The 23449-nt window shown below is 42.6% G+C and overlaps 1 protein-coding gene across 1 annotated transcript in view; it reads right to left on the bottom strand.

The window, feature by feature from the left end:
* Window positions 1-23449, bottom strand: part of ppp1r12a (protein phosphatase 1, regulatory subunit 12A) — a 47663-nt gene that overhangs the window by 2345 nt on the left and 21869 nt on the right. Inside the window, exons 3-25 of the mRNA XM_070928612.1 lie at window positions 22189-22307; window positions 18221-18380; window positions 17431-17575; window positions 17268-17342; window positions 17002-17093; window positions 16659-16816; window positions 16251-16372; window positions 13856-14080; window positions 13388-13479; window positions 12958-13071; window positions 11938-12090; window positions 11178-11288; window positions 10292-10468; window positions 8720-8810; window positions 8220-8402; window positions 7949-8117; window positions 6880-7001; window positions 6646-6711; window positions 4896-4912; window positions 4685-4799; window positions 4342-4446; window positions 4198-4245; window positions 3119-3169 (exon numbers count right to left, since the gene is read on the bottom strand). Of these exons, the coding sequence (XP_070784713.1) occupies window positions 3119-3169; window positions 4198-4245; window positions 4342-4446; window positions 4685-4799; window positions 4896-4912; window positions 6646-6711; window positions 6880-7001; window positions 7949-8117; window positions 8220-8402; window positions 8720-8810; window positions 10292-10468; window positions 11178-11288; window positions 11938-12090; window positions 12958-13071; window positions 13388-13479; window positions 13856-14080; window positions 16251-16372; window positions 16659-16816; window positions 17002-17093; window positions 17268-17342; window positions 17431-17575; window positions 18221-18380; window positions 22189-22307 (2710 nt within the window). The remainder of the gene's footprint in view (window positions 1-3118; window positions 3170-4197; window positions 4246-4341; window positions 4447-4684; window positions 4800-4895; window positions 4913-6645; window positions 6712-6879; window positions 7002-7948; window positions 8118-8219; window positions 8403-8719; window positions 8811-10291; window positions 10469-11177; window positions 11289-11937; window positions 12091-12957; window positions 13072-13387; window positions 13480-13855; window positions 14081-16250; window positions 16373-16658; window positions 16817-17001; window positions 17094-17267; window positions 17343-17430; window positions 17576-18220; window positions 18381-22188; window positions 22308-23449) is intronic.

Below are 23449 nucleotides of genomic sequence, written 5' to 3' on the forward strand. Positions count from 1 at the left end.
AGGATGAGGTTGATGTGGCTAGTTGAGTGTTAGCGGTCGGTTAGCAGCTGTGTTTTCATATCGTCTTCGGATACTGAATTAATTCCATCACATAAATACGATTAGGTTATCACATTCATTACCTTTGCCCTCGACACTATTAGTTAGGTGCACATACTGTATGCCACTGTGTTGTTAAGCCACGGACAAACTAATCTAAATGAGCCACTTTGATTAAGAAACAAGCATATACTTCAGATTTAGATTATTTAACCACATTAAGACTTAAGCATATTAAGATAAGATGAAACCATCTGTTAAAACACGATTGTTTAATGTTATGTTCTGTTAATTTGTGCACAGCAATTATTAATCTAAGCAAGAGCAGGATATATTTTCCCCCCTGATGACACCTGCTGGGTTCCATAGTATCCAAGGTAATGCTCTATAATGCCTCATAGGCAGAAAACATGTTCATGTTCTTATATAGACTTTGTCTGATTGCAGACGTGTTAAGACATGATTTGGTGAACTTAAATTTGTCAGATTGCTGTATAACACTGAACAAAATTCCAATAAAAGCATTAAGACCCTCCTTTGAAATTCACCTATTAGGGTAGCAGCATGTCTTAAATTCCACCAGATGATCCCAGATATTACTATGTAAGCTAATGTTGTTTAAAAAGATGAACAGAGGCAGAAGACTCCAACGAGAGATTTCAGTCCCCTTAAAAAAAACAAACTTTCATTTATTGATTACAGATGACGATCAACTGCTAGTTTAAATATACTTGATATCATCAGGCACGACGCTAAACCTGAGTCCAAATAAACCTGCAGTCAGTGCATGCGGCTGACTTTGATATTTGTTGATGTCATCTGTCAAATTAAAAATTTGGTGAGTAAAGAGGGGGGGGGGGAGAAAAAAGAAGTTTCACCCTGAAAAAAGTTGATGCCAAAAAACAAAAAAACCAAAAAAAAACCCAGGAAGCCACTTCATGCAAAGAAGCCAGAACAAGCCAAACCGAACACCTGAGCTCCCTCTGATGGAAGCATCACAGCTAAAAACTACAAAGAGGACACTTTCCTTTACAGTGCTTGACAATACTTCAGCTTTGGAGTAAATTTAGACACCGCCGGGCTTTAAATGACACTTACCTGAGCCTTTTCTCCACCCTTTATAAATGTGTCAGTCAATTTGACATATTTAGGATGTTTTCATAAGCTGGAAGTTGAGGAATCATTCAGTACTGTATAAGGAGAGTGTCCTGATTAAAGACTAAAAAAAAAATAAAGACACCCTCCCCAATCTGAAAACCAAAAGCTCTGGGGAGGCAGAGGGGGGTGGAAAAGGGAGTTTACAAAACCAGTGATGGTTGGGCGGCTTGGCACCTGCCTGTCTATGGGTGCGGGCAGAGCACGAATGGAGCATGAGAAGAATGGGGTTGGGAAGGGGGAAGGTGAGGAAGAAGAAGAGGAGAAGGAGGAGGAGAAGGAGATGGTGGTGGACAGACGGACGTGGCTTAGAGGTCGACGGTGGGCAGCTGGCTGCAGGCGGACTGCGAGAGCTTTGCCAACACGCGGGCCAGGGCCCGGTTCTCTGCCTGCAGCCGCTCTTTAACCTGCCGCAGGGCCTGAACCTGCTTTACCTGGGGGAGGTTCTGCAGGGGGGGAAAACAACAACCACAACACAGGAGAACAAAGAGAGAGAGAGAGAGGGAGAGAGAACAAGAAAAAGAGGAATGTGTTTCAAGAAATAAATTAGGAGAGAAAAGGATTAATGAAAGACAGGACAGTATAAATTAATAGAGAAGAGGGGTCGAGAGAAAGAAAAAGGGAAAACAGAAAAGGAAGATTGTTAGAAAATGGGGACAGATTTTGGAAACCGAAGGAATGATTAAGAGCTTTCCGGTTCAGCATGATGCTTGTAGATAGAATGGAAAAGTGACACTGATAAGATCAGCCAGCTGTCTACCACCTAAAAATAAACACACTTTGTTATCACAGCGATGGAACCTCTCTCCTCCTCCTCAAATCAGTTTTTCAAGAAAAGGGACATTTAATTGGCTCAATAGAAGAGCTTAAATGTTATGTCAACATAGATTACAACAGCTGACCTGAGATGTGCCCCGAGCAGAATACGAGATGCACGTGTGCTCATTTAGCTGTTATACATGGAGTCTAACATGAGGCCAGAGGTGACGTACCGAATCAGGCAGAAAGGAAAACGGTTTATTTCTGGATGTTGTGTTGCATTTGAGGACTTGACATTTACATATTCACAACTTTAGACAGACACTATTTTTGAAGACCCCCTCAGGGGTTAATGTTGTTAGTCTAGTGGGTTTCTTACAGTCAGTTTATGGTGTCTTTTAGAGTTTCACAGCCCTTGAAGTATTTAGTTAGGCCAGTTTAACTTCTCGTCTCCCCCCAGACGTCTCTAAATGGTCAAAAAATTGACCAAATAATCTTTCAAGCAGCCAAGAATTACAGGTGTCATCAGAAAACAGGAGAGTGTGCGAGTATGAGACTGATAGACATCATCAAGTATTTCATGTTTTAGAGAAAAGGCAGATGAAGTAGTATCTTGGGGGTTACTTTCTCAACAGGACCAGTCTGAACCGGGGGAGCGGCCGTCTTATATTTGGGCCAATATGGTGTTTTTGGTTCCTTCAGTTGGAAACACCAAATGATGCATTTGATGGCTGTGGCAGCTATATTCTCTTTATCAATCATATCATATTTGCCCTGTATTAATGACATGATGTACACACATGCGTATTTCAAGGATCATGGGTCCTGTTTTTGTAGTTTAGTCCATCATTCCTAATGGTGATAATATCAATTATCATAACTGATGGCAAATCCATGAAAATAAGACCAAAGTTGTAATAAACCCAGTTATCTTTTCAGCATTGTGGGATATGAGATGACTCGCCTAACTCACTCCTATCAAACCAAAAAAAAGGGAAGTGACCCAGATTTATATATAAAGGGACACTCATAAACTGAAGTGACAGCTGTTAGCACTATGTTGGAACTCACGAGTACCACCTACACACTAGCTGTGATCCTCCATTAATGGACGAACAGAAAAATATAATACACCGTCTATGTGTGTGACTGTGTGTGCTGGTACCTTAAGTTCCTCCTCCATCTCAGAAATCTTCCTTTCTAGAGCTCTTCTTTCCTACAGGGGGGGGGGGAGCAAAGCAGGTTAACTCAGAACTCATATTTCATAGAGACCATTAGCAGAAAACACACTTTAGTGCAGGCTCTACACACACACACACACACACATACACACACTGCATGAAATAAGGTGTGGGAGAAGGTGAGGGCGGAGTGCTAGCACACACTTGAACACACGCATGTCTTGTGAGGCGTCTGCAAGCAACGGCCAGTTCAGACTTACAGTGATGTATACATCATTTACATGTGAGGACGTCCAAAGGCAGGAATGAGAAACGAGGATGTAGATGTTTAGAGGTTGTGTTGGATGATAAGTTAATGACATGGCTCATGGACAGGAGGGTCTGAATGTCTTTTTTTTTTAAGAAAAAAAGGACATCATTATATTGTAAAAAGGTTGTGAGGACAAATGACACATGGAATGGAGGATGGTCTTAAATGTGGCTTGAAAAATAACTTTTACAAATCCAGGGTTTCATGAAGCTGCAGCTGAAGACGCCAGCATTATTACTGAATGAGTGACACAAACCATGAAATCACACACACATGCACAGGTTCTTTCAACAGCAATCTAAACAGTCTACAATTGTTCTACTTCTGGCATAAACTGAGATAAACACACTTTCACACACACACACAAAAATAACAAAATAAGCAGTCTTGAGAAGAGGTGACCACACGCTGCATCTGAGGTTCAAAAACAGGTGAGAGAGAAGGTGGCAGTGTTCTGGGTGGCAAGGAGGGAGGAAGTCCCTTTGACCCCGGCTACAAGGGCATGTGTGACACGACAGCCAGCAGCAGAGAGTAGACTGATACAAAAACTCAGGTTAAGAGCATACCACCACCCAGATGATATTGGGGCCTGCTTGTTACCTTCAGACATAAACCCATTGGTAGTGTTATCAACATGTTTAAACTTCTTGAGAGGTTTGAGATAAACTTGAGAAAAGTTATACATCTTTTCGGTTAAGTTCATGGTGTTACTAAACAAAGATGAGTGAGTGATTAAACTAGTTCTGTCATTACCCTTTTCTCCATCTCAAGCTGTGATCGGTCGGCATAGCGTTCCTGCCTCTGCAAAGGGAAAATAAAACGAAGTTAACAGACTCATCAGGAGTCCTAATTATCTTATCAATACTGATCAGCCGCAGCAGTGTGAGCTCTGTGTACCTGTGTGGCCTTCTCTAGTTGTAGCTTCAAGTCTGCCAGCTCCAGGTCTGTGTCACGTAACTGGGCCTTCAACTTCTCGTTCTCAGCTAAGATCTGCTCGTAGAGCTGAAGGGAGGGACAAACATATCCAACAGTCAGCAAGTGTAACCAAGGTTAATAGGTTAAAACCAAAAATATTGAGCTGTCCATATATTCCTTTTTTTTGTCAGTAGGGAAACCCAAACTTCTCTCAGCTCTATACGTTGGTACTCTCTACTGTTTCACCTGTACTTTTTTTTTTAGGCAGTCAAATTATAGGGATGATATAAAATACTCTACATAGAGTTTTATATACAGTACATACCTTCTTGTAGTCAGTGGTGTCGTCTCGATCCAGTCGGCTCGAATATGTCCTCCGACTCTCACCATAGCCACGGCTAAGAGTGTCATTGCGATCTAAGGATGAAGTGCTCTCATTCCTGCAATAGTGGTAACAGGTGTTCATTTAAAATCTCATTGTCTAATTGTCTTACAGATAATAAGAAAGAGCATAATATGAAGGGGGTAAAACATACCTGGACAATCTGTCACTCTGTAAGAAAGCAAGAAAATGAGAGCGAATGTCAAAAAGAGAAAAACACAGTCTGAGTCAGTGTACACTGGAGGACTGCTTACACTTGTGAATAGTCAGGAAACTACATGAAATGGGACATGTTGTTAATTTTAAACTAAATCTCCACTTTCAGATTCTACAGCCCTTTTCTGTATGTATCTGCACTTGACCTTCTCTGCACTACATACAAATACATACACACTTATTCCTAAACAGCTGCCATGCCAGCCGGTGCCTCGACGCCTACTGCGTTTCCAGGCCCGTTGTGCCTGTGCAGCGGGACAGCAGCGGGGCCAGACATCAGATAGGGAGGTCGGCTTTGGAGGGTCGGGCTTCCAGCTATTTTAAAATTGCAGTCGGCTTCCTGAGGCGGACAGAGGGCGGTGACACAACAATGCTACAATCTGAGTCAAGAAGTCCTGAAGCCTCCAAGGAAAACGATCAACATGAGGGCTGAGCTGATCAGATTAACAGCTTGGCACCATTCAATTCACGACTGGAGATGTATTACACAGGCGAATTACAGCCACAATCAATAATGAATAACAAAGCGATGATCTTATTGTATGTTTTGAGTTTTACAACCTGAGTCTTGATGATTTTATTGAACAAGGTTCAATATTGTGCAATGAAATCTATCAAAAACATATTCTCTAACAAACCTACATCGTTAAAGTTTTGTTTTTAACATTTTGGTGCTTTTAATTGAGAATGCCAGCTGGAAAGGAAGAGACTCAAAAGCTTTTCCTGTATGCTTTTCCATCTTCATGCAGAGATAATTGCTTGTTTCCTATTTAGTGCTCTGTCGCTGCTCCACCCACACTTTATACTGTCCTACTGTAAGTGATGGCTGGAAGCTGTGTATGCCCTTCTCATCTCTCTGCTGATTGTACTCAAGTTAACGACTACTGTCTGCTCTCTGTTATGCTGCAAAAGACACGCCCGTTCAAACAGGAAGTTCATCCAGCCAGCAATGTTTTCACAACACTACCCTTTCTGCCCTATGCTGCGTCTTCCACGGACAGTATGAATGTGTGTTGTGTGTTGTAATTGAAATAATTTAAAAGCTTATATATATATAGTTTTTATTTGTATTTAGGGACTGGAAGACCATTAATCCATTTCTTACATGTTAATCTTGCTTATTACTGGTTGAAACAGTTACAGTGACTTCATATGCACAAAAAGCTTTCATTCCTCTTGAATCTCATCTCCAAAGTTCAAATATGAAAAACTCTCCGCCATCTTATTCACGTGTGCTTTGACCCAGTGACCCAGACTTCCTTTCCTTTGTATGTCTGCATGTTTTTAAAGCCCACTGATCTATGACTGAGACTACTTTTGGATTGCAAGGTCACCGCAGCAACCAGACAGCCAATCACCAGAAGAAGGAAACCGTGGGGAGTGGGGGCAATAAAAAAATCAAAGGCTGCAGACGGTAAGGAGGAAAGATAGGTGGGAGGGGAGGAAATCATGGCTGTACAGGGCAGAGGAGTGAATATCAAAGACTACTGGACTTGGCCTTGGCCACGGGATGAGACATGAGGAAGGACCAGAATAGAGAATTAATGCAGAAGGGTAAGAATCAAACTGCTTGGACTAGCCTGGTTTTGGTTGTCAGACTGGAGGGTTTCTGCTTAAAAGTCAGTTTTATCTACTTTCTGCCCTGTGTGTGTGTGTGTGTGTGTGTGTGTGTGTGTGTGTTGCGTTACCTGTGGCTCTCCCTTGGTGCTGCCCTCCTCTGAGTCGGACTGCTGGTCAGGGTCATTTTCATCACCCTGGAATAAAAAAGAAAAAGAAAAACACCGATAGGAGAGTTAGACACGACCTGCGGCGCTCTATCCAAATGATCAAAGAGGAACACTCAGGGTCGTGCAAGTGTTATAAACTCCTGAACCTCGAGAAGACCGCTATGAATACTTATGATGGCGAAAGAAGTCTCTTACATCTTGGGTCCAGAAGGAGACCCCAGTGGAGCGTCTCTTCTCGCGGGGCCGCCTGCGATCCCGTATGGAGCGGGGCTGAGACTTGTCCTCTCCCTCCTTCTCCTCCTCCTTTTTGTCCATTTCTGTCCACCGAGAAGAACGACAAAACGTTGACTACATATTGCTGCCATGATGTCGAACGAAAAGACCAGATAAAGTGAAGAAAACCTACAAAATCACCTCTTCAGCTTGTCATGTTGTAACACTATTTTAGATCTAGTACAATTTTGTACTTTCGGCAACTCTTATATCAAAGTAGAATACAAGCAGTCATGTGCAACTTGTATTTAACACAGAAAGTGGTGAAAATGACCCGGTGTAATTATAACATCTGCTCCTTTTGTACATCTCCAAATCATCTGCTTTTGACCCCTGTACAACTTGACCCTTATTATTTTGACATAAACAGTGTGTGAATGCCCACTCAGTAATCCTAACAAGAATTCACAGTAACAAATGGAAAAGTTCAGGTTAAACAAGGCAATGATTTGACTACACAAAGCACAATCAGGACAACAACTTGACTTGGCTTGAGTTCAGAAGGGGGGGGGGGAAGCTTTGGTCGTGGGAGAACAAAGCGGCCAGTGTTTCCTTCAGTTGAAAAGACTAAAGCTTCTATTTTCCCAGGGATGCTTCATGGATTTATTTGTTAAGAGAAGAGCTACTTAATCTAAAAGGCAACCCAATCCCTTTCTGTGTCAATGCCCCTAATCAGCATGTGGCAGTTTGCCCATGAGAATGAAAGATACCAGCATCAGGTGGAATTTAGCAGTCATGCAATCACACGCTGTGCCGACTGCGTGTATGGATTTATATCAGAGGAGATACCATTTAAGTTATTTCAGTTACAACATCACGATAGTTAAGCTGGCTTTTTAGCAGTGTTACCACCCCTATTCTTTGAAAAAGAAAACATGCCTCAAATAATCAAATTGTTCTTGGTTTGAGATGGGGGAATACATTTCTTCACACATAGGGGGGGCACTTTTCAGAGCACCTCTTTCGGATGGGAATGACACAGGTTACTGACCTTTTTCTGTATCTCTGGAGGAACGGCTGTAGGAGGAGGTGATCCCCGTCAGACTGTTAGGCCTGTTGAGGGAGCTGGAACTGGAGGACAATGTGGTGCTAGAGTAGGACGGGGTGGAGGCTGTGCTGATTGTAGAAATGGCGGAGGAGGAAGACGAAGGCCGGTAGCGCTGGAAGAGAGAAAAAGGAGGGGGTAGTCAAATATTCAAGGTGTAGATTAAAAAGGTGAAGATGCAGTGACCCATCGACAAAAGATGGGAGCAGAAATGTACCTCCTCGAAGCTGCGATACTTCGATCGGTAATCGTCTTCCTTGGTCTCCATCTCCTTCTTCTCCTCCTGCTGCTTCTCCTTGTCCTGCTTCTCTCTCTCCTCCTTCTCCTCCTCCCAGGTCTTTGGGGGACGACTCCTGCCGATTGTTTTCTCAGCCTCTTGCAGGTCAGTCAGAGTCACGCCCTGGAAGCAGAGAGTAATGCTTTATTTTATAACCAGATTCTTATTATTTACATTAGCTCGAGCTTTGCAGTAACAAGTCAATAGTCTAATTGGCGCTTTACAATGTCTAATTTTTAATTTTGAAACTCATTGGTACAGTTAAAAGCTCGAATTCTGTCTCATCACCTGTGTCTCAACCAGGATATAACATTTCTATAAAACCATAACTACAGGTCACATTTTATTTTACTTTACTTGGAGGTACTTTGTAAAAATGGTGACTTTTTGGTGGGATAAAGTAAGTGTCGACATATCAGAGGTGATATAGGTCAACTAACCTGGGTGGACCTCCTTGACTGTCGAGCCTGCCTGGAGCGAGCTTTCCTCTGGGACTCTGACTCCTCGTCTCGCACTGGCGTCAGGTATGACCTGACAAACACAAACAAACACATGTAAGGTTAATTATCTGGCAAGAAGATCAAAAATCTAGAAGCATTAGATGACTGTTGGGACGGGAAACTTGTCAAGACACGTTTTTCAGTTAACATCTCTTCGTCTGGTAATCGTCACTGTCGTGTTTGGTAGTATGGTGACTCAAGGTTACACGAGGTGGATCACACAATAAATACTACAGAGTGAGGATATTAATCATACAGCACCATCGGAGGAGCTGCTCAGTGGCCAAAACTTTCCAACAGTAAGACTGCTGTTGTACTATACAGCTCCAGGTGGACAGTTGTGGAATGATGTGAATGTGAAGCAGCTATCTCTGTAAAAAATGTTGGTGGAAGAGGATTTATTGTAATGAAGATATATTGTGAAGCAGTATATTCACCTAAGATAACGCTTTAAAACTATCCGTAAACCTACTTTAAGTTTCTGTGGTATAACAGGATTCAAATCTCTGTGTTGAACCTTTTGCTGCAACAGCATCAGGCTCAACAGGCAACACAGTTTGGGGAAATAAAACAGTGAGCTATTCTAGCACTGTCTCCCAGTGTGGAGCATGCCTCTGTTGGTCACACAAAAAGTATGAACTCATTCAGTGCAGAGTGGAGCTTTGGCCTTGAGGAAAATGTGCAGCTTCTGCCCACCTTCCTTATAAGGAGAAGTCGCTGGAGCAGTCCAGCTTGTGAAACAGCCCTACTCCACTCCCACCATGACAGGTGGCTTATTTCAGCACTGCAACGGGAAGACACGCACTCGACCCCACTCAAACACACACGCGCAAACACATGCTTTCTGTGACACTCTCTCTCTCTCTGAGACAGACACAGACAAACTCTCTCGCCCCCTCCACACTGTGTGTACAGAGTTGAAGATCACACACACCCTGTTCTCAAACAGAGGAAATGCATCCGGATTACTGTTTGACTGACGGAGGATTCTAAGGTTAATTTTTCTTGAAGCTGCTTACAGTAAATGCTTTGTTCAACATCCAAGCTATCTGAACTTGAAAATGTCATGAATATACATAAACAAATATAGTAAACAAATACAGAATCCACAGCGATTTTAACTCATGTCAAGATAAAAAAAAAAAACACAAGGCCATGAGACGCTGAAAGTCTCTGGTAAACCAAAATTGACATCTTCAACTAAACAAAATCTGAACTTCAAAGTGTTTGTAATCAAACAAAATGCATGCTATCCATCATATCTAAGGCTAGTAACCATATGATGGCAATTCCCCTATCTTACAACAGTCCAGCATCTGCAAAACAAATCTCGACAGGGAAACTACTCAATTAATGTGCATAACTAAACAATAATGTGTTATTGTTTAATTCACAATGTGGGACAAGAAATAAATGGTTTATTTGCATATAAAGGCACATGTATGCATGAGTTATGTAGGTAAAAAGGTGTGTGTGTGTGTGTGTGTGTGTGTGTGTGTGTGTGTGTGTTACCTGCGTCTTTCAGAGCCAATGACAGTGCCAGTGGTGGTGGTAGTGGTAGATATGGCGGTGGTGGTAGTGGTAGATGTGGTGGTCGTAGTAGAGCCAGTGTTTATAGTGGGGATGACCGCAGCAGACTCCTTCTCCTTCTCCTTTTCCCTCTCTGCACTCTCCTCTGACCAGTACCTGTTTACACACCAGCGTTTTAGAAAGAAGCCTGCTTTGTCTGATTCCATTTCAACTGCTTTTATTATAAAACTGAACTTTGTGGTTGTGGAGGGCTTTTAAGTGAAGCCACATGTCTGCTGGCAGACATTTTGGAGGTCAGATACTGTAGCATTCCTGTACCCACATATAATACACTATAAGGTTTATTTCTGTGCATTTTCATGGCTACCAGCTGATCATTTCAGACTGATTTTATGTTAGAAAATTATTGTGTGTTGTGTTAGTTAACTAGACATCTGTTTGACACAGTCGATTACCTCACTATTTACTTTTGTAACATTTGCTCGCTGGTTTAAGCAGCTTGTTTAAAAGCTTAAACAACCTCAGGCCAACTGAGTGAACATGAAGTCTGATGATTACACAGTTTGCATTCAATAATCTATGTAATAGCTTTGTTAACAAGACATGGTGCTTTTTACTATCCAGTAAAATAGCAGAAACCTCTTTCTCTGACAATAAAAAGGATAAAAACACAGGAACAACTTTTCAGAAAAAGTGAAACAAGCTTTCTGAGAAAAGCCACTGAGTTACAAAACTAGAGGAATATCTACAAGCTGTGTATCACAGATGTACAGGATCTCATTTTCAGGTCTGGCTGACGGCAGTCACGTTCCTGTACCTGCTGGTGAGACTGGTGGAGCCAGTGCGGGTGGAGGAGGAGCCCAGGCTGGAGAGCAGGCCGCGATGGCCTGTGGGCGAGGTAACAGATGAGGAGGTGGTGGTGGTCGTGGAGGAGGTGGTCGAGGAACCCGAGTCCTCGTGTCTTCTGCCAAAAGAGCCGCTGGAGGACAAAATGTCAGACATAAACACAGCAGAGACACCAGTAAGATCACGGCTATGATGTTGGATGCAATAATTTAGTTAGAAGCTCAGATTATTAACTGAGATAATTAGTATTGATGTCTTGAGCTAAAATATTTTTGCATCATATATCAACATTGTGAGATTAGGGGGGAAAATAACTAACAATGTGTGTCTTTGTGAGACAACTGAATGTACCAATTTTGCAAAGCCCATGGTTATTCCAGGAAGAGACTGCAGTTTAAATACTGCAGTTTCAGTGAAAATTAAGCTTTCATTGATAGTACTGCAGTGTCACAGTATTACTCAATGAAGTCAGTATTTCATTACGTCGAGTCATTAAAAAATCTAAAATGATCTGTCCAAGATTGAAGAAACAGCACAAGTTTTCTCATGAAGTTTCTTCATTACTGGGTGGGTTTGGAAAGCATTTAAATCTGAACATCATTGAAATATTTTGGACAAACCAGGCTTCATCCAGATGCTAGCTCTGAATGTTAAAAACAACCATCTCTTCCAATATTCATTTGAAACACAAAACGCATGGTGGACACTTCAGCAGAGCAGAGACGCGGTCAGAGAAGACAGGTAGGTGTAGAGACGGTGGTGCCCCGGTGAGGCTGGTGTACCTGCGGTAAATGCTGTAAGACTGGTAGTGGGAGGTGGGTGGCTGCCAGGGTTTAGTATTACAGGTGTTAGGGTCCAAGCTGGAGGTGGACGAAGACTTGGCTGGCACGTCCCGCGTGCTGCCGCTCCGCCCTAGTGCTAGCGTATGGGACGTGCTGGTGTGTTGGCAGGCGGGTGGGCGAGAGAGGCATGTTAGCGGTGGAGGCGCACACACACACACACACACAGATACAGTAAAAGAAACATACATATTTAAGACTATTAAGCTTTGCACACTATTGGTGCATTCATGTCATATGGGGCCAGCTGTTGACTGGACAATTGAAAGCAACAAGTGTTCACAAGTTAAATCGTGTTTGGAGATGCCGTAAAGTAAGGTTTTCATAGATTTCTGTTGCCCTGTCCAGTCAGCACACACATTTGCTTCAAATTCCTACACTTACCAATTTTTGATTCAAGGACGTCTTGGTTGATAACGTCAGAATTCAAAAACAAAAAACACTACCAGTTCCCAAGTTGCTTAAAATAGTAATTTCTTAAAAGAAGGGTTATATCTAGTATTTTCCCCATATGACATGCATGCAGCATAAGTCCATGTCTAGGTTTTGTGCCATGAACAAGCCTGGAAATTTGATTTATCTGGGCGTCAGACGGGTATACAGCCTTGTTAAAATGTCTGAGTAATGCATTGCAAACTCAGTGGCACAACAACCTGACAGGACGGGTACAGTCATGCAACAGACTCTGTGGCAGTGATAGAGAAAGGCGTTGATTTGCATGGCTTTCTCAGTAGCTGCTGCTGTGCATGGAAGCATGTAGGTACATATCTCTGATGACCTAATCCAAGCGAAATGTACAGTAGATGATTGATAAACAACTATCAATGCTGTCTACATAGTGACTTTAGTTCCACAGCTACAACCTCATAATGGATAAACACATCAGATCAGATGGAACAGATATCTGATTATGAGATGAGGGATGGAAGTTTGGCAGAGATTTATATCGCAGCAGAGGCTAACCTGCGCTGGTAGCTGGGGGTTCGGTTGGTGGAGGCGCTTCCTTCGCTGTTCTTCAGGTCGTCATCCCAGCGTCGCCGGGTGTATGAGCCACTACGTATCAGAGAAGTAGAGTCCCTGGGGAACCACAAGCTACAATTGTACCCCAGCTTCCACAAAACAGATATGGACATAGATACTAGATATGTGCTGATAAGAATGATGGTCCTTCCCCACTAAACCTAAGTCTACCCACTACAAAATCCACCCTTTTACTAGTAATTTCGAAGTCCATTGCTGCGCAACATAACAAGCTAACCAAAGGCAGTTTCTTAGAGCCACACACACCATGCAGAGCATTGAGGCCTTTTGCCTGCAACACACAGCAGTGGGCAGCAGGAGCCACTAACGCCAATGCATGTTCGCACAGAGCCACTTGGCTCCATCGCTTCACCTGTTTTCCTTCTCGTCAATGTCTGAAGTACTGGCCAGTCTCTTGGGGATAGTGGGGGCCACATAGGCAAGCCGGGTCCCTTTATCTTTTTCCTGTAGACAGAAGAACAAACACGACCCAATTAGTGACCATTTAAGGAAGAGTCACAAACTTACAGTTACAAACTTTATTTACTATTAAACCATCTAAAATGGCATTTCAGTCCTAATTGAACTCTTATAAAAGCACAGCAGTCAAGTATAAATGATTTCTTCCTTTTCAAATTGACTAAATGCTATATCTTTATATTCTATAGTTGTATATTTTAAAGCCCTGTCTCAACATTTGCATAAAGATATGCAGTAAGGATTGAATGTCTTTGACTAACTGGGTATGTGAATATCTCTCAGGACATCCTGGTGATCCAGTCTTCTTAGAGACATACCACATAACTGAAAAAATAAAGGATGTGACTATGTGACTGTTGACCTTCTCTTTGTCTTTATTGTCCAGGGAGGAGGACAGGCGAGGGCTCGAGGCTGAGCGCATCACCCCAGTCGTGTCTTTCTCCTTCTGAGCCTCCTTGGTGGCGGTGATCTCCGCTAGCGCCCCGTAGCTGCCCGTCTTCCTCAAACCCAGCCGCCACGACGCTGGAGACTCGTCCTTCCTATCCTCCTCCACTTTAGTTGAGACCTTTCCAGCAGGCTGAATGGCCTGGGAGGGAGGAGGGGGCAGCGGTTTAGTGTACAAAATTAACCATTTAAAAGTATAAGGATGTTAAATGAGATTTTTTTTTTAGTCATCTTGGTGAGTAACACAAAAGTCATTTAGGTCAGAAAAACGGTCAAAAACAGTTTGGATTAATCTCCAGAGGCTGCAGTTGTTTAAGTTTAAATGATGAGACCATTGAAAGGACATTTTTAAAAGAAGAGCATGCCAATTAAGAGGTACTATCACATCCACATCTACTACTACTACTACTACTACTACTACTGGACTTTGAAAATCATTCCAGAGTAAAAGATATTCTTAAAATATGACAATTATGTAATGCTCTTGTACTCTTGTAAACCTGTTGGGACTTTCAGGTCTGATTGAAAGTTTTCAGGTCTGGCCACATTTTTAAAACGAACCATCAAAAGATGACAAGCAGCTAAACAAAACACAGAAGCCACACAGACACACGGTGAAAGCACGATCAGGACGGTGCATTTGTTGATTACAAGTGAAAACAACACCATGTTGGGTTGATGAGTGAAAGTCAGCGATAGGAAGGTTCAATCAGCATCACCTGGATCAGGCCAGACTGGTTAGGGGGGTGTTAGGTACTTTGTCAGTGCACAGGTGCATGTAGGATGAGAGAACAACTCTGGTGCACACCAATGCCTCACCATAGGTTTTTTGGGCACTAGAGAAATGCCAGTTTTGCGCAAGCCTTGACGCCACAATGCAGGACAGCCTGGCTCCGCCACAGGCATGAGGGGAGTAATATAATCAAACTAAAGCCAACCAAGACAAGAGCCCAGGATGAGAAACACGCAGAGAGAGAGAGGGAGGGAGGGAAGAGAGGTTGAGACAGAGAAAAGGCCAGAATAAGACAGAAGCTGCAGCAAAAGAAACACACTTTATGGCAGGGACAGATTGTTTTTTTTAAGGCCTAGTCACACCACACAATGCTTACTGCCAAACCGGGGGGGGGGGGGGGGGGGGGACTACCATTGTTGTTCTCAGTTGGAAAAAGTGACAGATCCAACAAACATTTTGGTAGTGTCAAAACTGGACGTTGTTAATGTTTTGCTCACTCTTGTTAGACAGAAGACATTGTGATGTGTGAGCGCTAGGCTTCAAAGAAGGACTGGAACAAGAAGATCATTGCAAAGAAAAGAAGCAGGGAAAAAAAGAAACAACATTCAGACAGTCTTGGATAGGTGGCCACTGATTACAGGACATCAACTAATGGGTGAAAATTGAGAAAGTGATAGGACAAGGTAAAGATACCCTTCTATTTAGGCTGCATTCAGGAGTGTGATGCAGTCTGTAGATGGAGTCTGATATGTGGGACTTAAGGGATTTCATTTTCAGGTCTAAATTCATCCCATTTCATCTCTGGCCACACAAAACACTTGAAAATACCTCTCGTAAGTATTTGCTTAAACCAGTGTACTGGCGGACGCAGACATGCCCTTGGAAAAACTGAGCAGGTTCACTTTCTTTAAATGCTTGGCCTCATTTTGCCAGCAGAGGGCAGCAGACTCAAAAGTGGGAAAACACTGCCATGGAAGCCCTAGTTTTATTCCTAACCAACCAAATCCACTGCTGTAATCTGCTGGTATCCTAACAGTCATATTGTAAACTGTTGACATTATCCAGAACCGGCCACCAATCATCCGTACTGTATAGCCTGTTGCCATGTTTGTTAAATGCCGCAGAAAATTGGTCGTAACCGTCATTCTCAGGGCCTCTGTGACATTTGTTAGCTTTGTGTGCTCATTGTGCTGCCACATGAAGAGCAAAACACAACCAGGGACGACTATTTCTGTGATGGCCTGGAGTATGAACCGCAAACTCATTTATGTACACCCTCAGTATCTTCAGCCGGCTGTGAAATTAGGTTTGTAGTCATGGGGGAGAAAAACTAAATAGATGGTGAATTTTTCTGATTTGTGTACATAATAAAGCACCAACAGGTCTCAGTAGAATAAGGTTGCATTGGCTTCAAGGAACAGAGGCGCAGTCACTACCTGGTGATTAGAGGGTAGAAGAGTGACATGATTGCATCATGGCTGTGCTGCAGCAATTAATTTCCAAGGCCTTTAAAAACCAATCAACTGCCAATTTTTTCTGCGCAGGGTAGGATGATAAATACTTGTTCACCAGGTCGTACCTTCTTAACCGGTGAAGTGGGGGGTGTCACCTGGTTGGTTGGGCTAGCTGGAGATGACACGGTGATGCTGGTAGGGGGGGGCGTTGTGCTGTTGCTCACCGATGCTGAAGGCTTGCTCTTGTCTGGAGGGGTTAAAAAGGAGAAAGTGTGAGAGTTGTTTGAGTCAACAAACAACAAATAATGAAAACAATTATGGAAAATGTGTTAGAAAAAGTAAAAAAACATTCTCAGTGAAGAATATAAAGATGTATGTAGTGACGTTTGACCACTAAATTTGCCTCTTTTTGAACATAGTTTGGCAAAAAGGCACAGAACCGACTGAATTAACCAGTAAATGCTTGGGATTCAGACCTGATTTACCGACACTACACAAACAAGTCTAAAATAAGTCACACACATACGCAATACCTGCTTCAGTCTCTGACTCTGAATCTTCGTCATCCTCTTCCTCACTGGAGCAGCTTGATTCGTCCTTCTTCCCCTCCTCTTCTTCATCCACCTTCTCAGGTTCTAAGGTGTCAATGCGTGGGGCGCTCTTTTCTGGCTCCAGAAGCAGTGTTTCTTTGCTGCAACACACAAATTTAACACCATCAGTACAGAACTACAGCATCAGTGGAGTATTCTGAACAGAATACAAGTCAAAGATGAAGTTAGATGTTTTTGTGCCTGTACTATAGGTGGCTTATTAATCCTAAAACCTAATTCAGTAAACAGTTTCCGCTGATTATTTTTCCACCATCAAGCTATTTACCTCTTGAGCGGTTTCAGTGATTGGTTGTTATCCCCGGTGGTTGTCGTTTCAATCAAAGGAGATTTCTTAACATCTTTCTCGACACTCATCAGCTGGAATATAGAAAACAAAAATAAGAAATTCTTATGGGGGAAAAGACAAGGCACACAATCTTGGACACACAATCTCACTCAATCTAAGGCTTCCACAATATATATATTTTTTTTTTTACAGAACTCATTCTCATGTATCCACCTTTACAACAATTAGCAGCCACATTGACTCACCAGCTTTTGTTTCTTTTGTAGTTCTTCTAAGTATCCCAGAACATCTTCGTCTGCTACATCCAAAGCTGTCTGGCCCTGAGGGAAAGAAATAAAATAAAAGTTATCTAAAACACGGATTGCACAGCACTTAATGACAGGACTCATGACCATTCCAGTTACTCACCATTTTATTAATGAGGTCCATGTCACATAGATTCTCCACCAGTATCCTACATGCCTCCTCTTTGCCCCAGTGTGCTGCTGCATGTAGAGGGGTCCAGCCATCATAGTCCTTAATATTTACATCATACCCTGCTTGGATTAAAAGCCTGCACGATGAAAGAGAGGGAGGAGAAACACAAACAGTTTTCCTTAGAATTAGCAAATCTGGTTTTCTCAGATTTGATTCTGTAAACTAATCTTTCAAGGTGCTGCCAGGGTCCAGGCTTTTAAAAGTGCCTCAGCATTGTAACCCCAGGTCAGATTTATGAGATACAGAGAAACACATGGACACATAATCTGAAAATCTTTGTCATCCCTCAGCAAGAGCAGGATGAGGTTGGCACATTCTAAAAACTAATATTTCAGCCCATAATTCTGCCATGAAGGGGAAAACATTTAGATCCCCGTCTTGTATATGGTAGTCACGCTAACCATCAGATTTCTTAGAGCTATCTATGGCAGTAGAGTGTGCTGGCTGGCTTCCCAGACCAGATGGACAGCCGGCTGCAGTTCCTTTCCTCGAGCTGTGTAGCCGCATTAACAGCCCACAGTGACAGTCTCGGAACAACGCATTGACAAGATGCAGAGACCAAGATATGTTTGGCATTAGCAAAGAAAAGGCCTCACCACTGTCTTGACTATTAATAGTATTTATATAAAAGGTAACATACAGGAAAGGCTTTACATAACAACGGGAAAGACATCATGTTTACACTCAGTGGTCTCGATTTCACAGGTAGTAGGCTGCTTACTTTAAAACCTCGGCGTATCCCTTCGCAGCAGCTACATGGAGTGACGTTCCTCCGGACTTGGCGTGCCGAACGTCTTGGATCTGGCCGCTGTTGAGCCACTGCCGAGCGTCCCTCAGCATGACCCGCTCCTCCTCTTTCCGGGCTGCCTCGATATCCACCCCTGGTAAGTGACAGAGGAGACTGATACAGTCAAAGTGGCACTGGAGGATTACCTGCTACTTAGGAACAAGCTGCCAGCTGTAACACTGAACCCAGAGAGGGGTTAGGGAACGAAGCACAATTACATCAAGGTGTTTATTATGAGTTCTACTTCTCTTACATCTAGAGAAAGGCATGTGAATGCTTGGAATACATTACATTAGTTTGTGACAATGGATTACAGTAGAGAGAACAGAAAATATTTCAATGCATAGCCATGAGATAAATCTTTGCATATGTGATAATGCGACAATAATCACAGCTATGACAAGTCTTCAACCCACGCACCCCTGTACTTTTATTAATGTTATCCATTGTGTTTAAGGTTCTACAGAAAAGAAAATAGACATTACATTATTCTGGCAACCTCTCTAAACATTAGAGGGCGTTGTAAAACACTTGTTCTGCTTTAGCAAACACTTTTGTGCCAATATTCTGTCAATTTAACAATGAAATAGTGGCTGCAAAAACACAGGCCTCAGCCAGTTAAAGTGGGTCAATATGTCGAAGTTATAAGCTGCATGCAATGCAGCAGTGAAAACAGGCCTGTATTGTCTTGTTGACACCTGGTTGGAACACGAGACGATCAGAAATGCACCGCTGCACGAGTCGTTGACTCGTCAGCTGAGCGTTAACTGTGTTGAACTACATAAACAGTGATCCAAGAAGTGCTCTGGGGTAGGAGCCAGAACTTCAGCTGATCTTATAGGTTTTTGTTCTACTCCCAAGGATACATCATCACTCATTTCCTGACACCCTAAAAAGATTGCCTCAAGCTTTTAAACCAATGAAAGAGGACATCTGTGTCTACAAGTTTGGCTTTCCCCATAAGTGTAGCCCTTGCTAGCTGGAGAGGAGCACAAGGAGATCCGTTAAGCAAGAAGAGGACACTCGATTCCCAAACAAAAGTCACAGAGACACCTGCTATAAGCCTTTTGCTGTTTCAAAAAAAGGGTTTACAAGCCTTAAATGTCAGTGGAAATGTATCTTTCCAACACACGTACCACAAACTGGACATGTTGCTCATTAAGAGGATTAGTGTACTGAGGTCTAAGAAAGTGAAACCATAGTGAGACCACTATGTCTCACTATGGTTGGCTGGTCAGTGAAGCCCGTCATCAGAAACTCTCAACATCTAATGTTACAAGAAATTTTATTTTAACACCTACATGTGTTAAATTGATTATTATTTACAAGCTGCTCAATTTTTAGGCATTAAAAGGACGTACACCGCCCGTCATGTTTAGTGAAACTCTATTTACCCACAGAAATGCCACAGCTATCATGTAAATCTACCCCAACTTGACAAGTAAGAGAAAACACAGTGCACACACACTATAGCGGAAAATTAACCTAAACTTCTTTAGGACAGTTAATGTAGGCAATGGGAGCTGCCCAGGTAGGGCAACGTCCCGTGATCTCTTGGGAAGTAGCCTACACTGCGTCTATAAAAAGCAGAGAGCCTAATGGCCTCTAAGTAGGACTACAGAACAAGAGCTGAGTGGAAGAGTTGGCAGCAGTTCAAAGTTTTTACAAGAGAACAGCACATCTTCTACCTGATCATTGAGAAGATAAAGACAAAATCCAATAGACCAAAAAAGGACTTGCCTCCCCCTTCTGCTCACTGACAATATACCTATAATATTTGTGGTAAAGCCAAAACGAAACATCTACAGAAATCTACCGTGAAGCACCAGGAACCTCAGAGGTAAGTATAGTTACTGGCATCTTAGACAAGTAAAAAGGGTCAAAATAAAACCGTTTTATTCTGAGCTGAGAGGAATCTGCTGTCAACCCAATCCAAATTACCTCCCTGTCCTCTCGGCAGCGGGGACAGAGTGTGAGATAGAAATATTTGTGAGATTGTCCACCTTCAGTCCATTACAAGGACAGATAGCAGCCCTCATGAGGCAGCTGATGGAGGAGGGAGGGAGGGAGGGCGGCAGGGCTGTCCAGTCACTTGACCCAATCAGGGTCAACGAGGGGATCTAGAGGTTGTCTCTGCCAAGGGGAAACCATGGTCACTTGCTAACAAGTTTAACCCCATGACTGGTATCTCTTTGAGAGGAGAAAATCACATTACAAACATACAGAAGCGTTACACAACAGCGAGTTGCATAAGGCTGCCTGCTACCTCTAGCACAGAGAACTGAGCTGTGGATTGTCTGCAGCTGCCCTGAGGCCAGGATCATTGCAAATTCACTCTTCAGTGGAGTTTTATCTTGAAAGCAGTTTTATGCAAGTCTGCATTAATGAATAAATAAATAAGGCTCACACTTGAATACATAATGTCCACATAATGAAAAAGTATTCAGCAGTTTGGCTCTGTGAAGTCTATGAGCATGTTAAATGAAGATGGACATTTGGTTTTGCATCCGTTCGTGATGGATCTTAGAGGAGGCAGCGTGTGAATGCTCCGAACCAGGCAGCACATCTATCAGGCATCGGCAAATCAAAGCTGACATCTGCCGCTGGCCGAGATGCTTGAGGTTCGGGTGGGTGCATGTCTCGCTGCCGTTATGTAACACGGTCCAGAAGCGTAACATGCAAACAGCACTCTGGGTGTCATTATCACTGGATGCCATGTGCTTTCAGACACTTGGACCTTGACTTAAAAAGGACTGTCAAGAGATTGACAGCTTATAGACAATCTTTTTTAACTCAAGGTTGTTAGATACACTAGACAGTTTACACATTATGACAGTGTATGACATGGAGACTGCAACTTCTGACGCTGTGGACAAGCTTTTTGTAAACATTTCTAATGGGGCTGCCGTTTCATTCACGTATCAACAAAGCTTACATGATTGACAACCTGTGCACGACTTGCATTTCACACCCTACTGTAAACCATCAATGACCAGGGCTATAAATCTGGCATTTCTCTCTGCGTGCAAACAACACAGGTAGTAAAATGTGAGAATGTTAAGCTTGCAACTGGTGCCACAGAGAAGGGAAAGCCAGCCAACTTTTATTAGTGAATACGAGCTGAGGAGCACCCCTCTGGCCCGGGGCCAGTTAACACGTCTGTGCGTGGCCTCTCGCCATAGGAGAGGGCCTTTCATCATCTCAAGAATGCCCCAGCCAAAAATAGAAAGACTCAACTTTTCAGTTTTGAATCATCACGAGTGCTCACAACACAGCTGGATCTCTTTTCTATATTATGCAAGTTTTCTTCAAGAAAGCAAGTGAAAAACAGCAGGTAACCGACACTCAATGAGAACTAAGATTCTATTTGACAACATACTCATACATGCATGAAATACACATAGGGCCCCTACCAGCTACACTGCCATTAACAAGCTCAACACATCAGGACTGTTTCTAGATATCATTAAGCTCCATTACATGGTAACACTTTACTCTGAAGTGTATTAATCAATTAATTTTAATCTTATATTCTGTTTTAGGGTGACCGTAGCATCTGTTGAAACACAGTTGAAAAATGGCCTCTTGGCTAACTCAGGCGCATTTACAGCAATGTTTGTTATATCTAAATAAATAAAGCAGAGTGCACAGAGTCATAGTTAGCTCTCCCAAATATTGGTATTGTCACCGAAAGCTGCATTCGTCTGTCACCACTTCTTTCTTTTTGCATAACCTACCTTTACATAACTTTTAGGCTGAGGCTAAATTAGCTTCAGTGCATTATCAGTGGTTAAATTCACTTGAGACAGACACTTACAGTGTAGTACATTTTTATTGGAGATGGATGACCCAGTAGTCCAATATGGACCAGACGTTCAAGATGTCTGTACTGAATACTGTACCTTGTCTGTTGATCTCATTCTGCAGCAGCTCCTCCATTGCCTCCTCTTCAGCAATGTCTAGAGGCGTCTCACCTTCACTGTTCACAACTCCTACACTGGCACCCTGGCTGATGAGATACCTGCAACAACATCACACACCACAACATGTTAGGTTTGAGCAAAGAAGATATTTACATAAACATCCTAAACTTTTCCAGAGCAGTATTATTCTGAAATAGTCTGGTTGATTTCTGTTTGAGGTCAAACTCTAGCCTTTGACGGGGTGAAAAGGAAAGGAGGTATATGCAACTGTCACTTCCTTTAACTGATGAGGAAACAGTTGGAGGACAGGAGCTGTGAAATGTTGCTTCTGGTTCAGTGCCAAAACTGGTTGACACTACACCACAGTCTGCATCTCCTGTTTTACCAGTCACATCTTCCCGACAACCCTAGGCCAAATTATATATTCACCAACTACATCAATTATAATAATTAAATGCATAATTATCTTTTGCAAAACTTGTCTTAAAACTTGTTGCTGTTTTATTCTTTGCTGCTAAAAATCCCCTTTAAAAACACGCTAATATGAATATTCTTAAAAAACAAATACTGAGGGGAAAAAAATACCCAAATGGAAAGAAAGGGCCGTGTCCATGGAGACACGAGCATGCTCATAATGCAAAAGTCTTTTATTGGCATTCAGCACACGCTGAAGGCTCAGCACACACACTACATGACAAAGGTAAATAACCATAATACATGTTCAAATAAGTAAGATGCTAATGGCATAAGCGCTGAAAACTCAAGGCACCTAAGTCACACAATGTGTTCAAATGGCAGAGGGTCTTCCTCAGGCTGTGCAAACAAAGTGAACATGCCACACCTAAATAATAAAGAAAAAGAGGAGTCTGGAGAAGGAGTGCCACAAATCCAGACAGGTGTGTGTGTGTGACATGGTTGCTTACTACTCTCCGGGGTTTTACACTGAACTACCGCCCAGTTCGTCTTACAGTACATAACTGCACCTACAGATGCAACTGAAGCATTCCCTTGTGTATTGTATCCCTCGACAGTGTTGTCATTATAGCCTGATACTGGAATTTTGAGGCCAGTACCAATATCAATATTCATTTTTATAAGATTATTACAGGCCAATATTTTGTTGTTTTTTAACTCTCAGTCAGGAGCCTAAAAATTGTTGTAAGTGTAATTGAATGTGGCCAATCTGTGTGGTGAAATCAATATGCAAAAGGGGACACTGAATAGGAAGTCAAGATAAAGA

The sequence above is a fragment of the Enoplosus armatus genome, chromosome 22 (genome assembly GCF_043641665.1).
Source record: "Enoplosus armatus isolate fEnoArm2 chromosome 22, fEnoArm2.hap1, whole genome shotgun sequence".
NCBI classification, from domain to species: Eukaryota; Metazoa; Chordata; class Actinopteri; order Centrarchiformes; family Enoplosidae; genus Enoplosus; species Enoplosus armatus.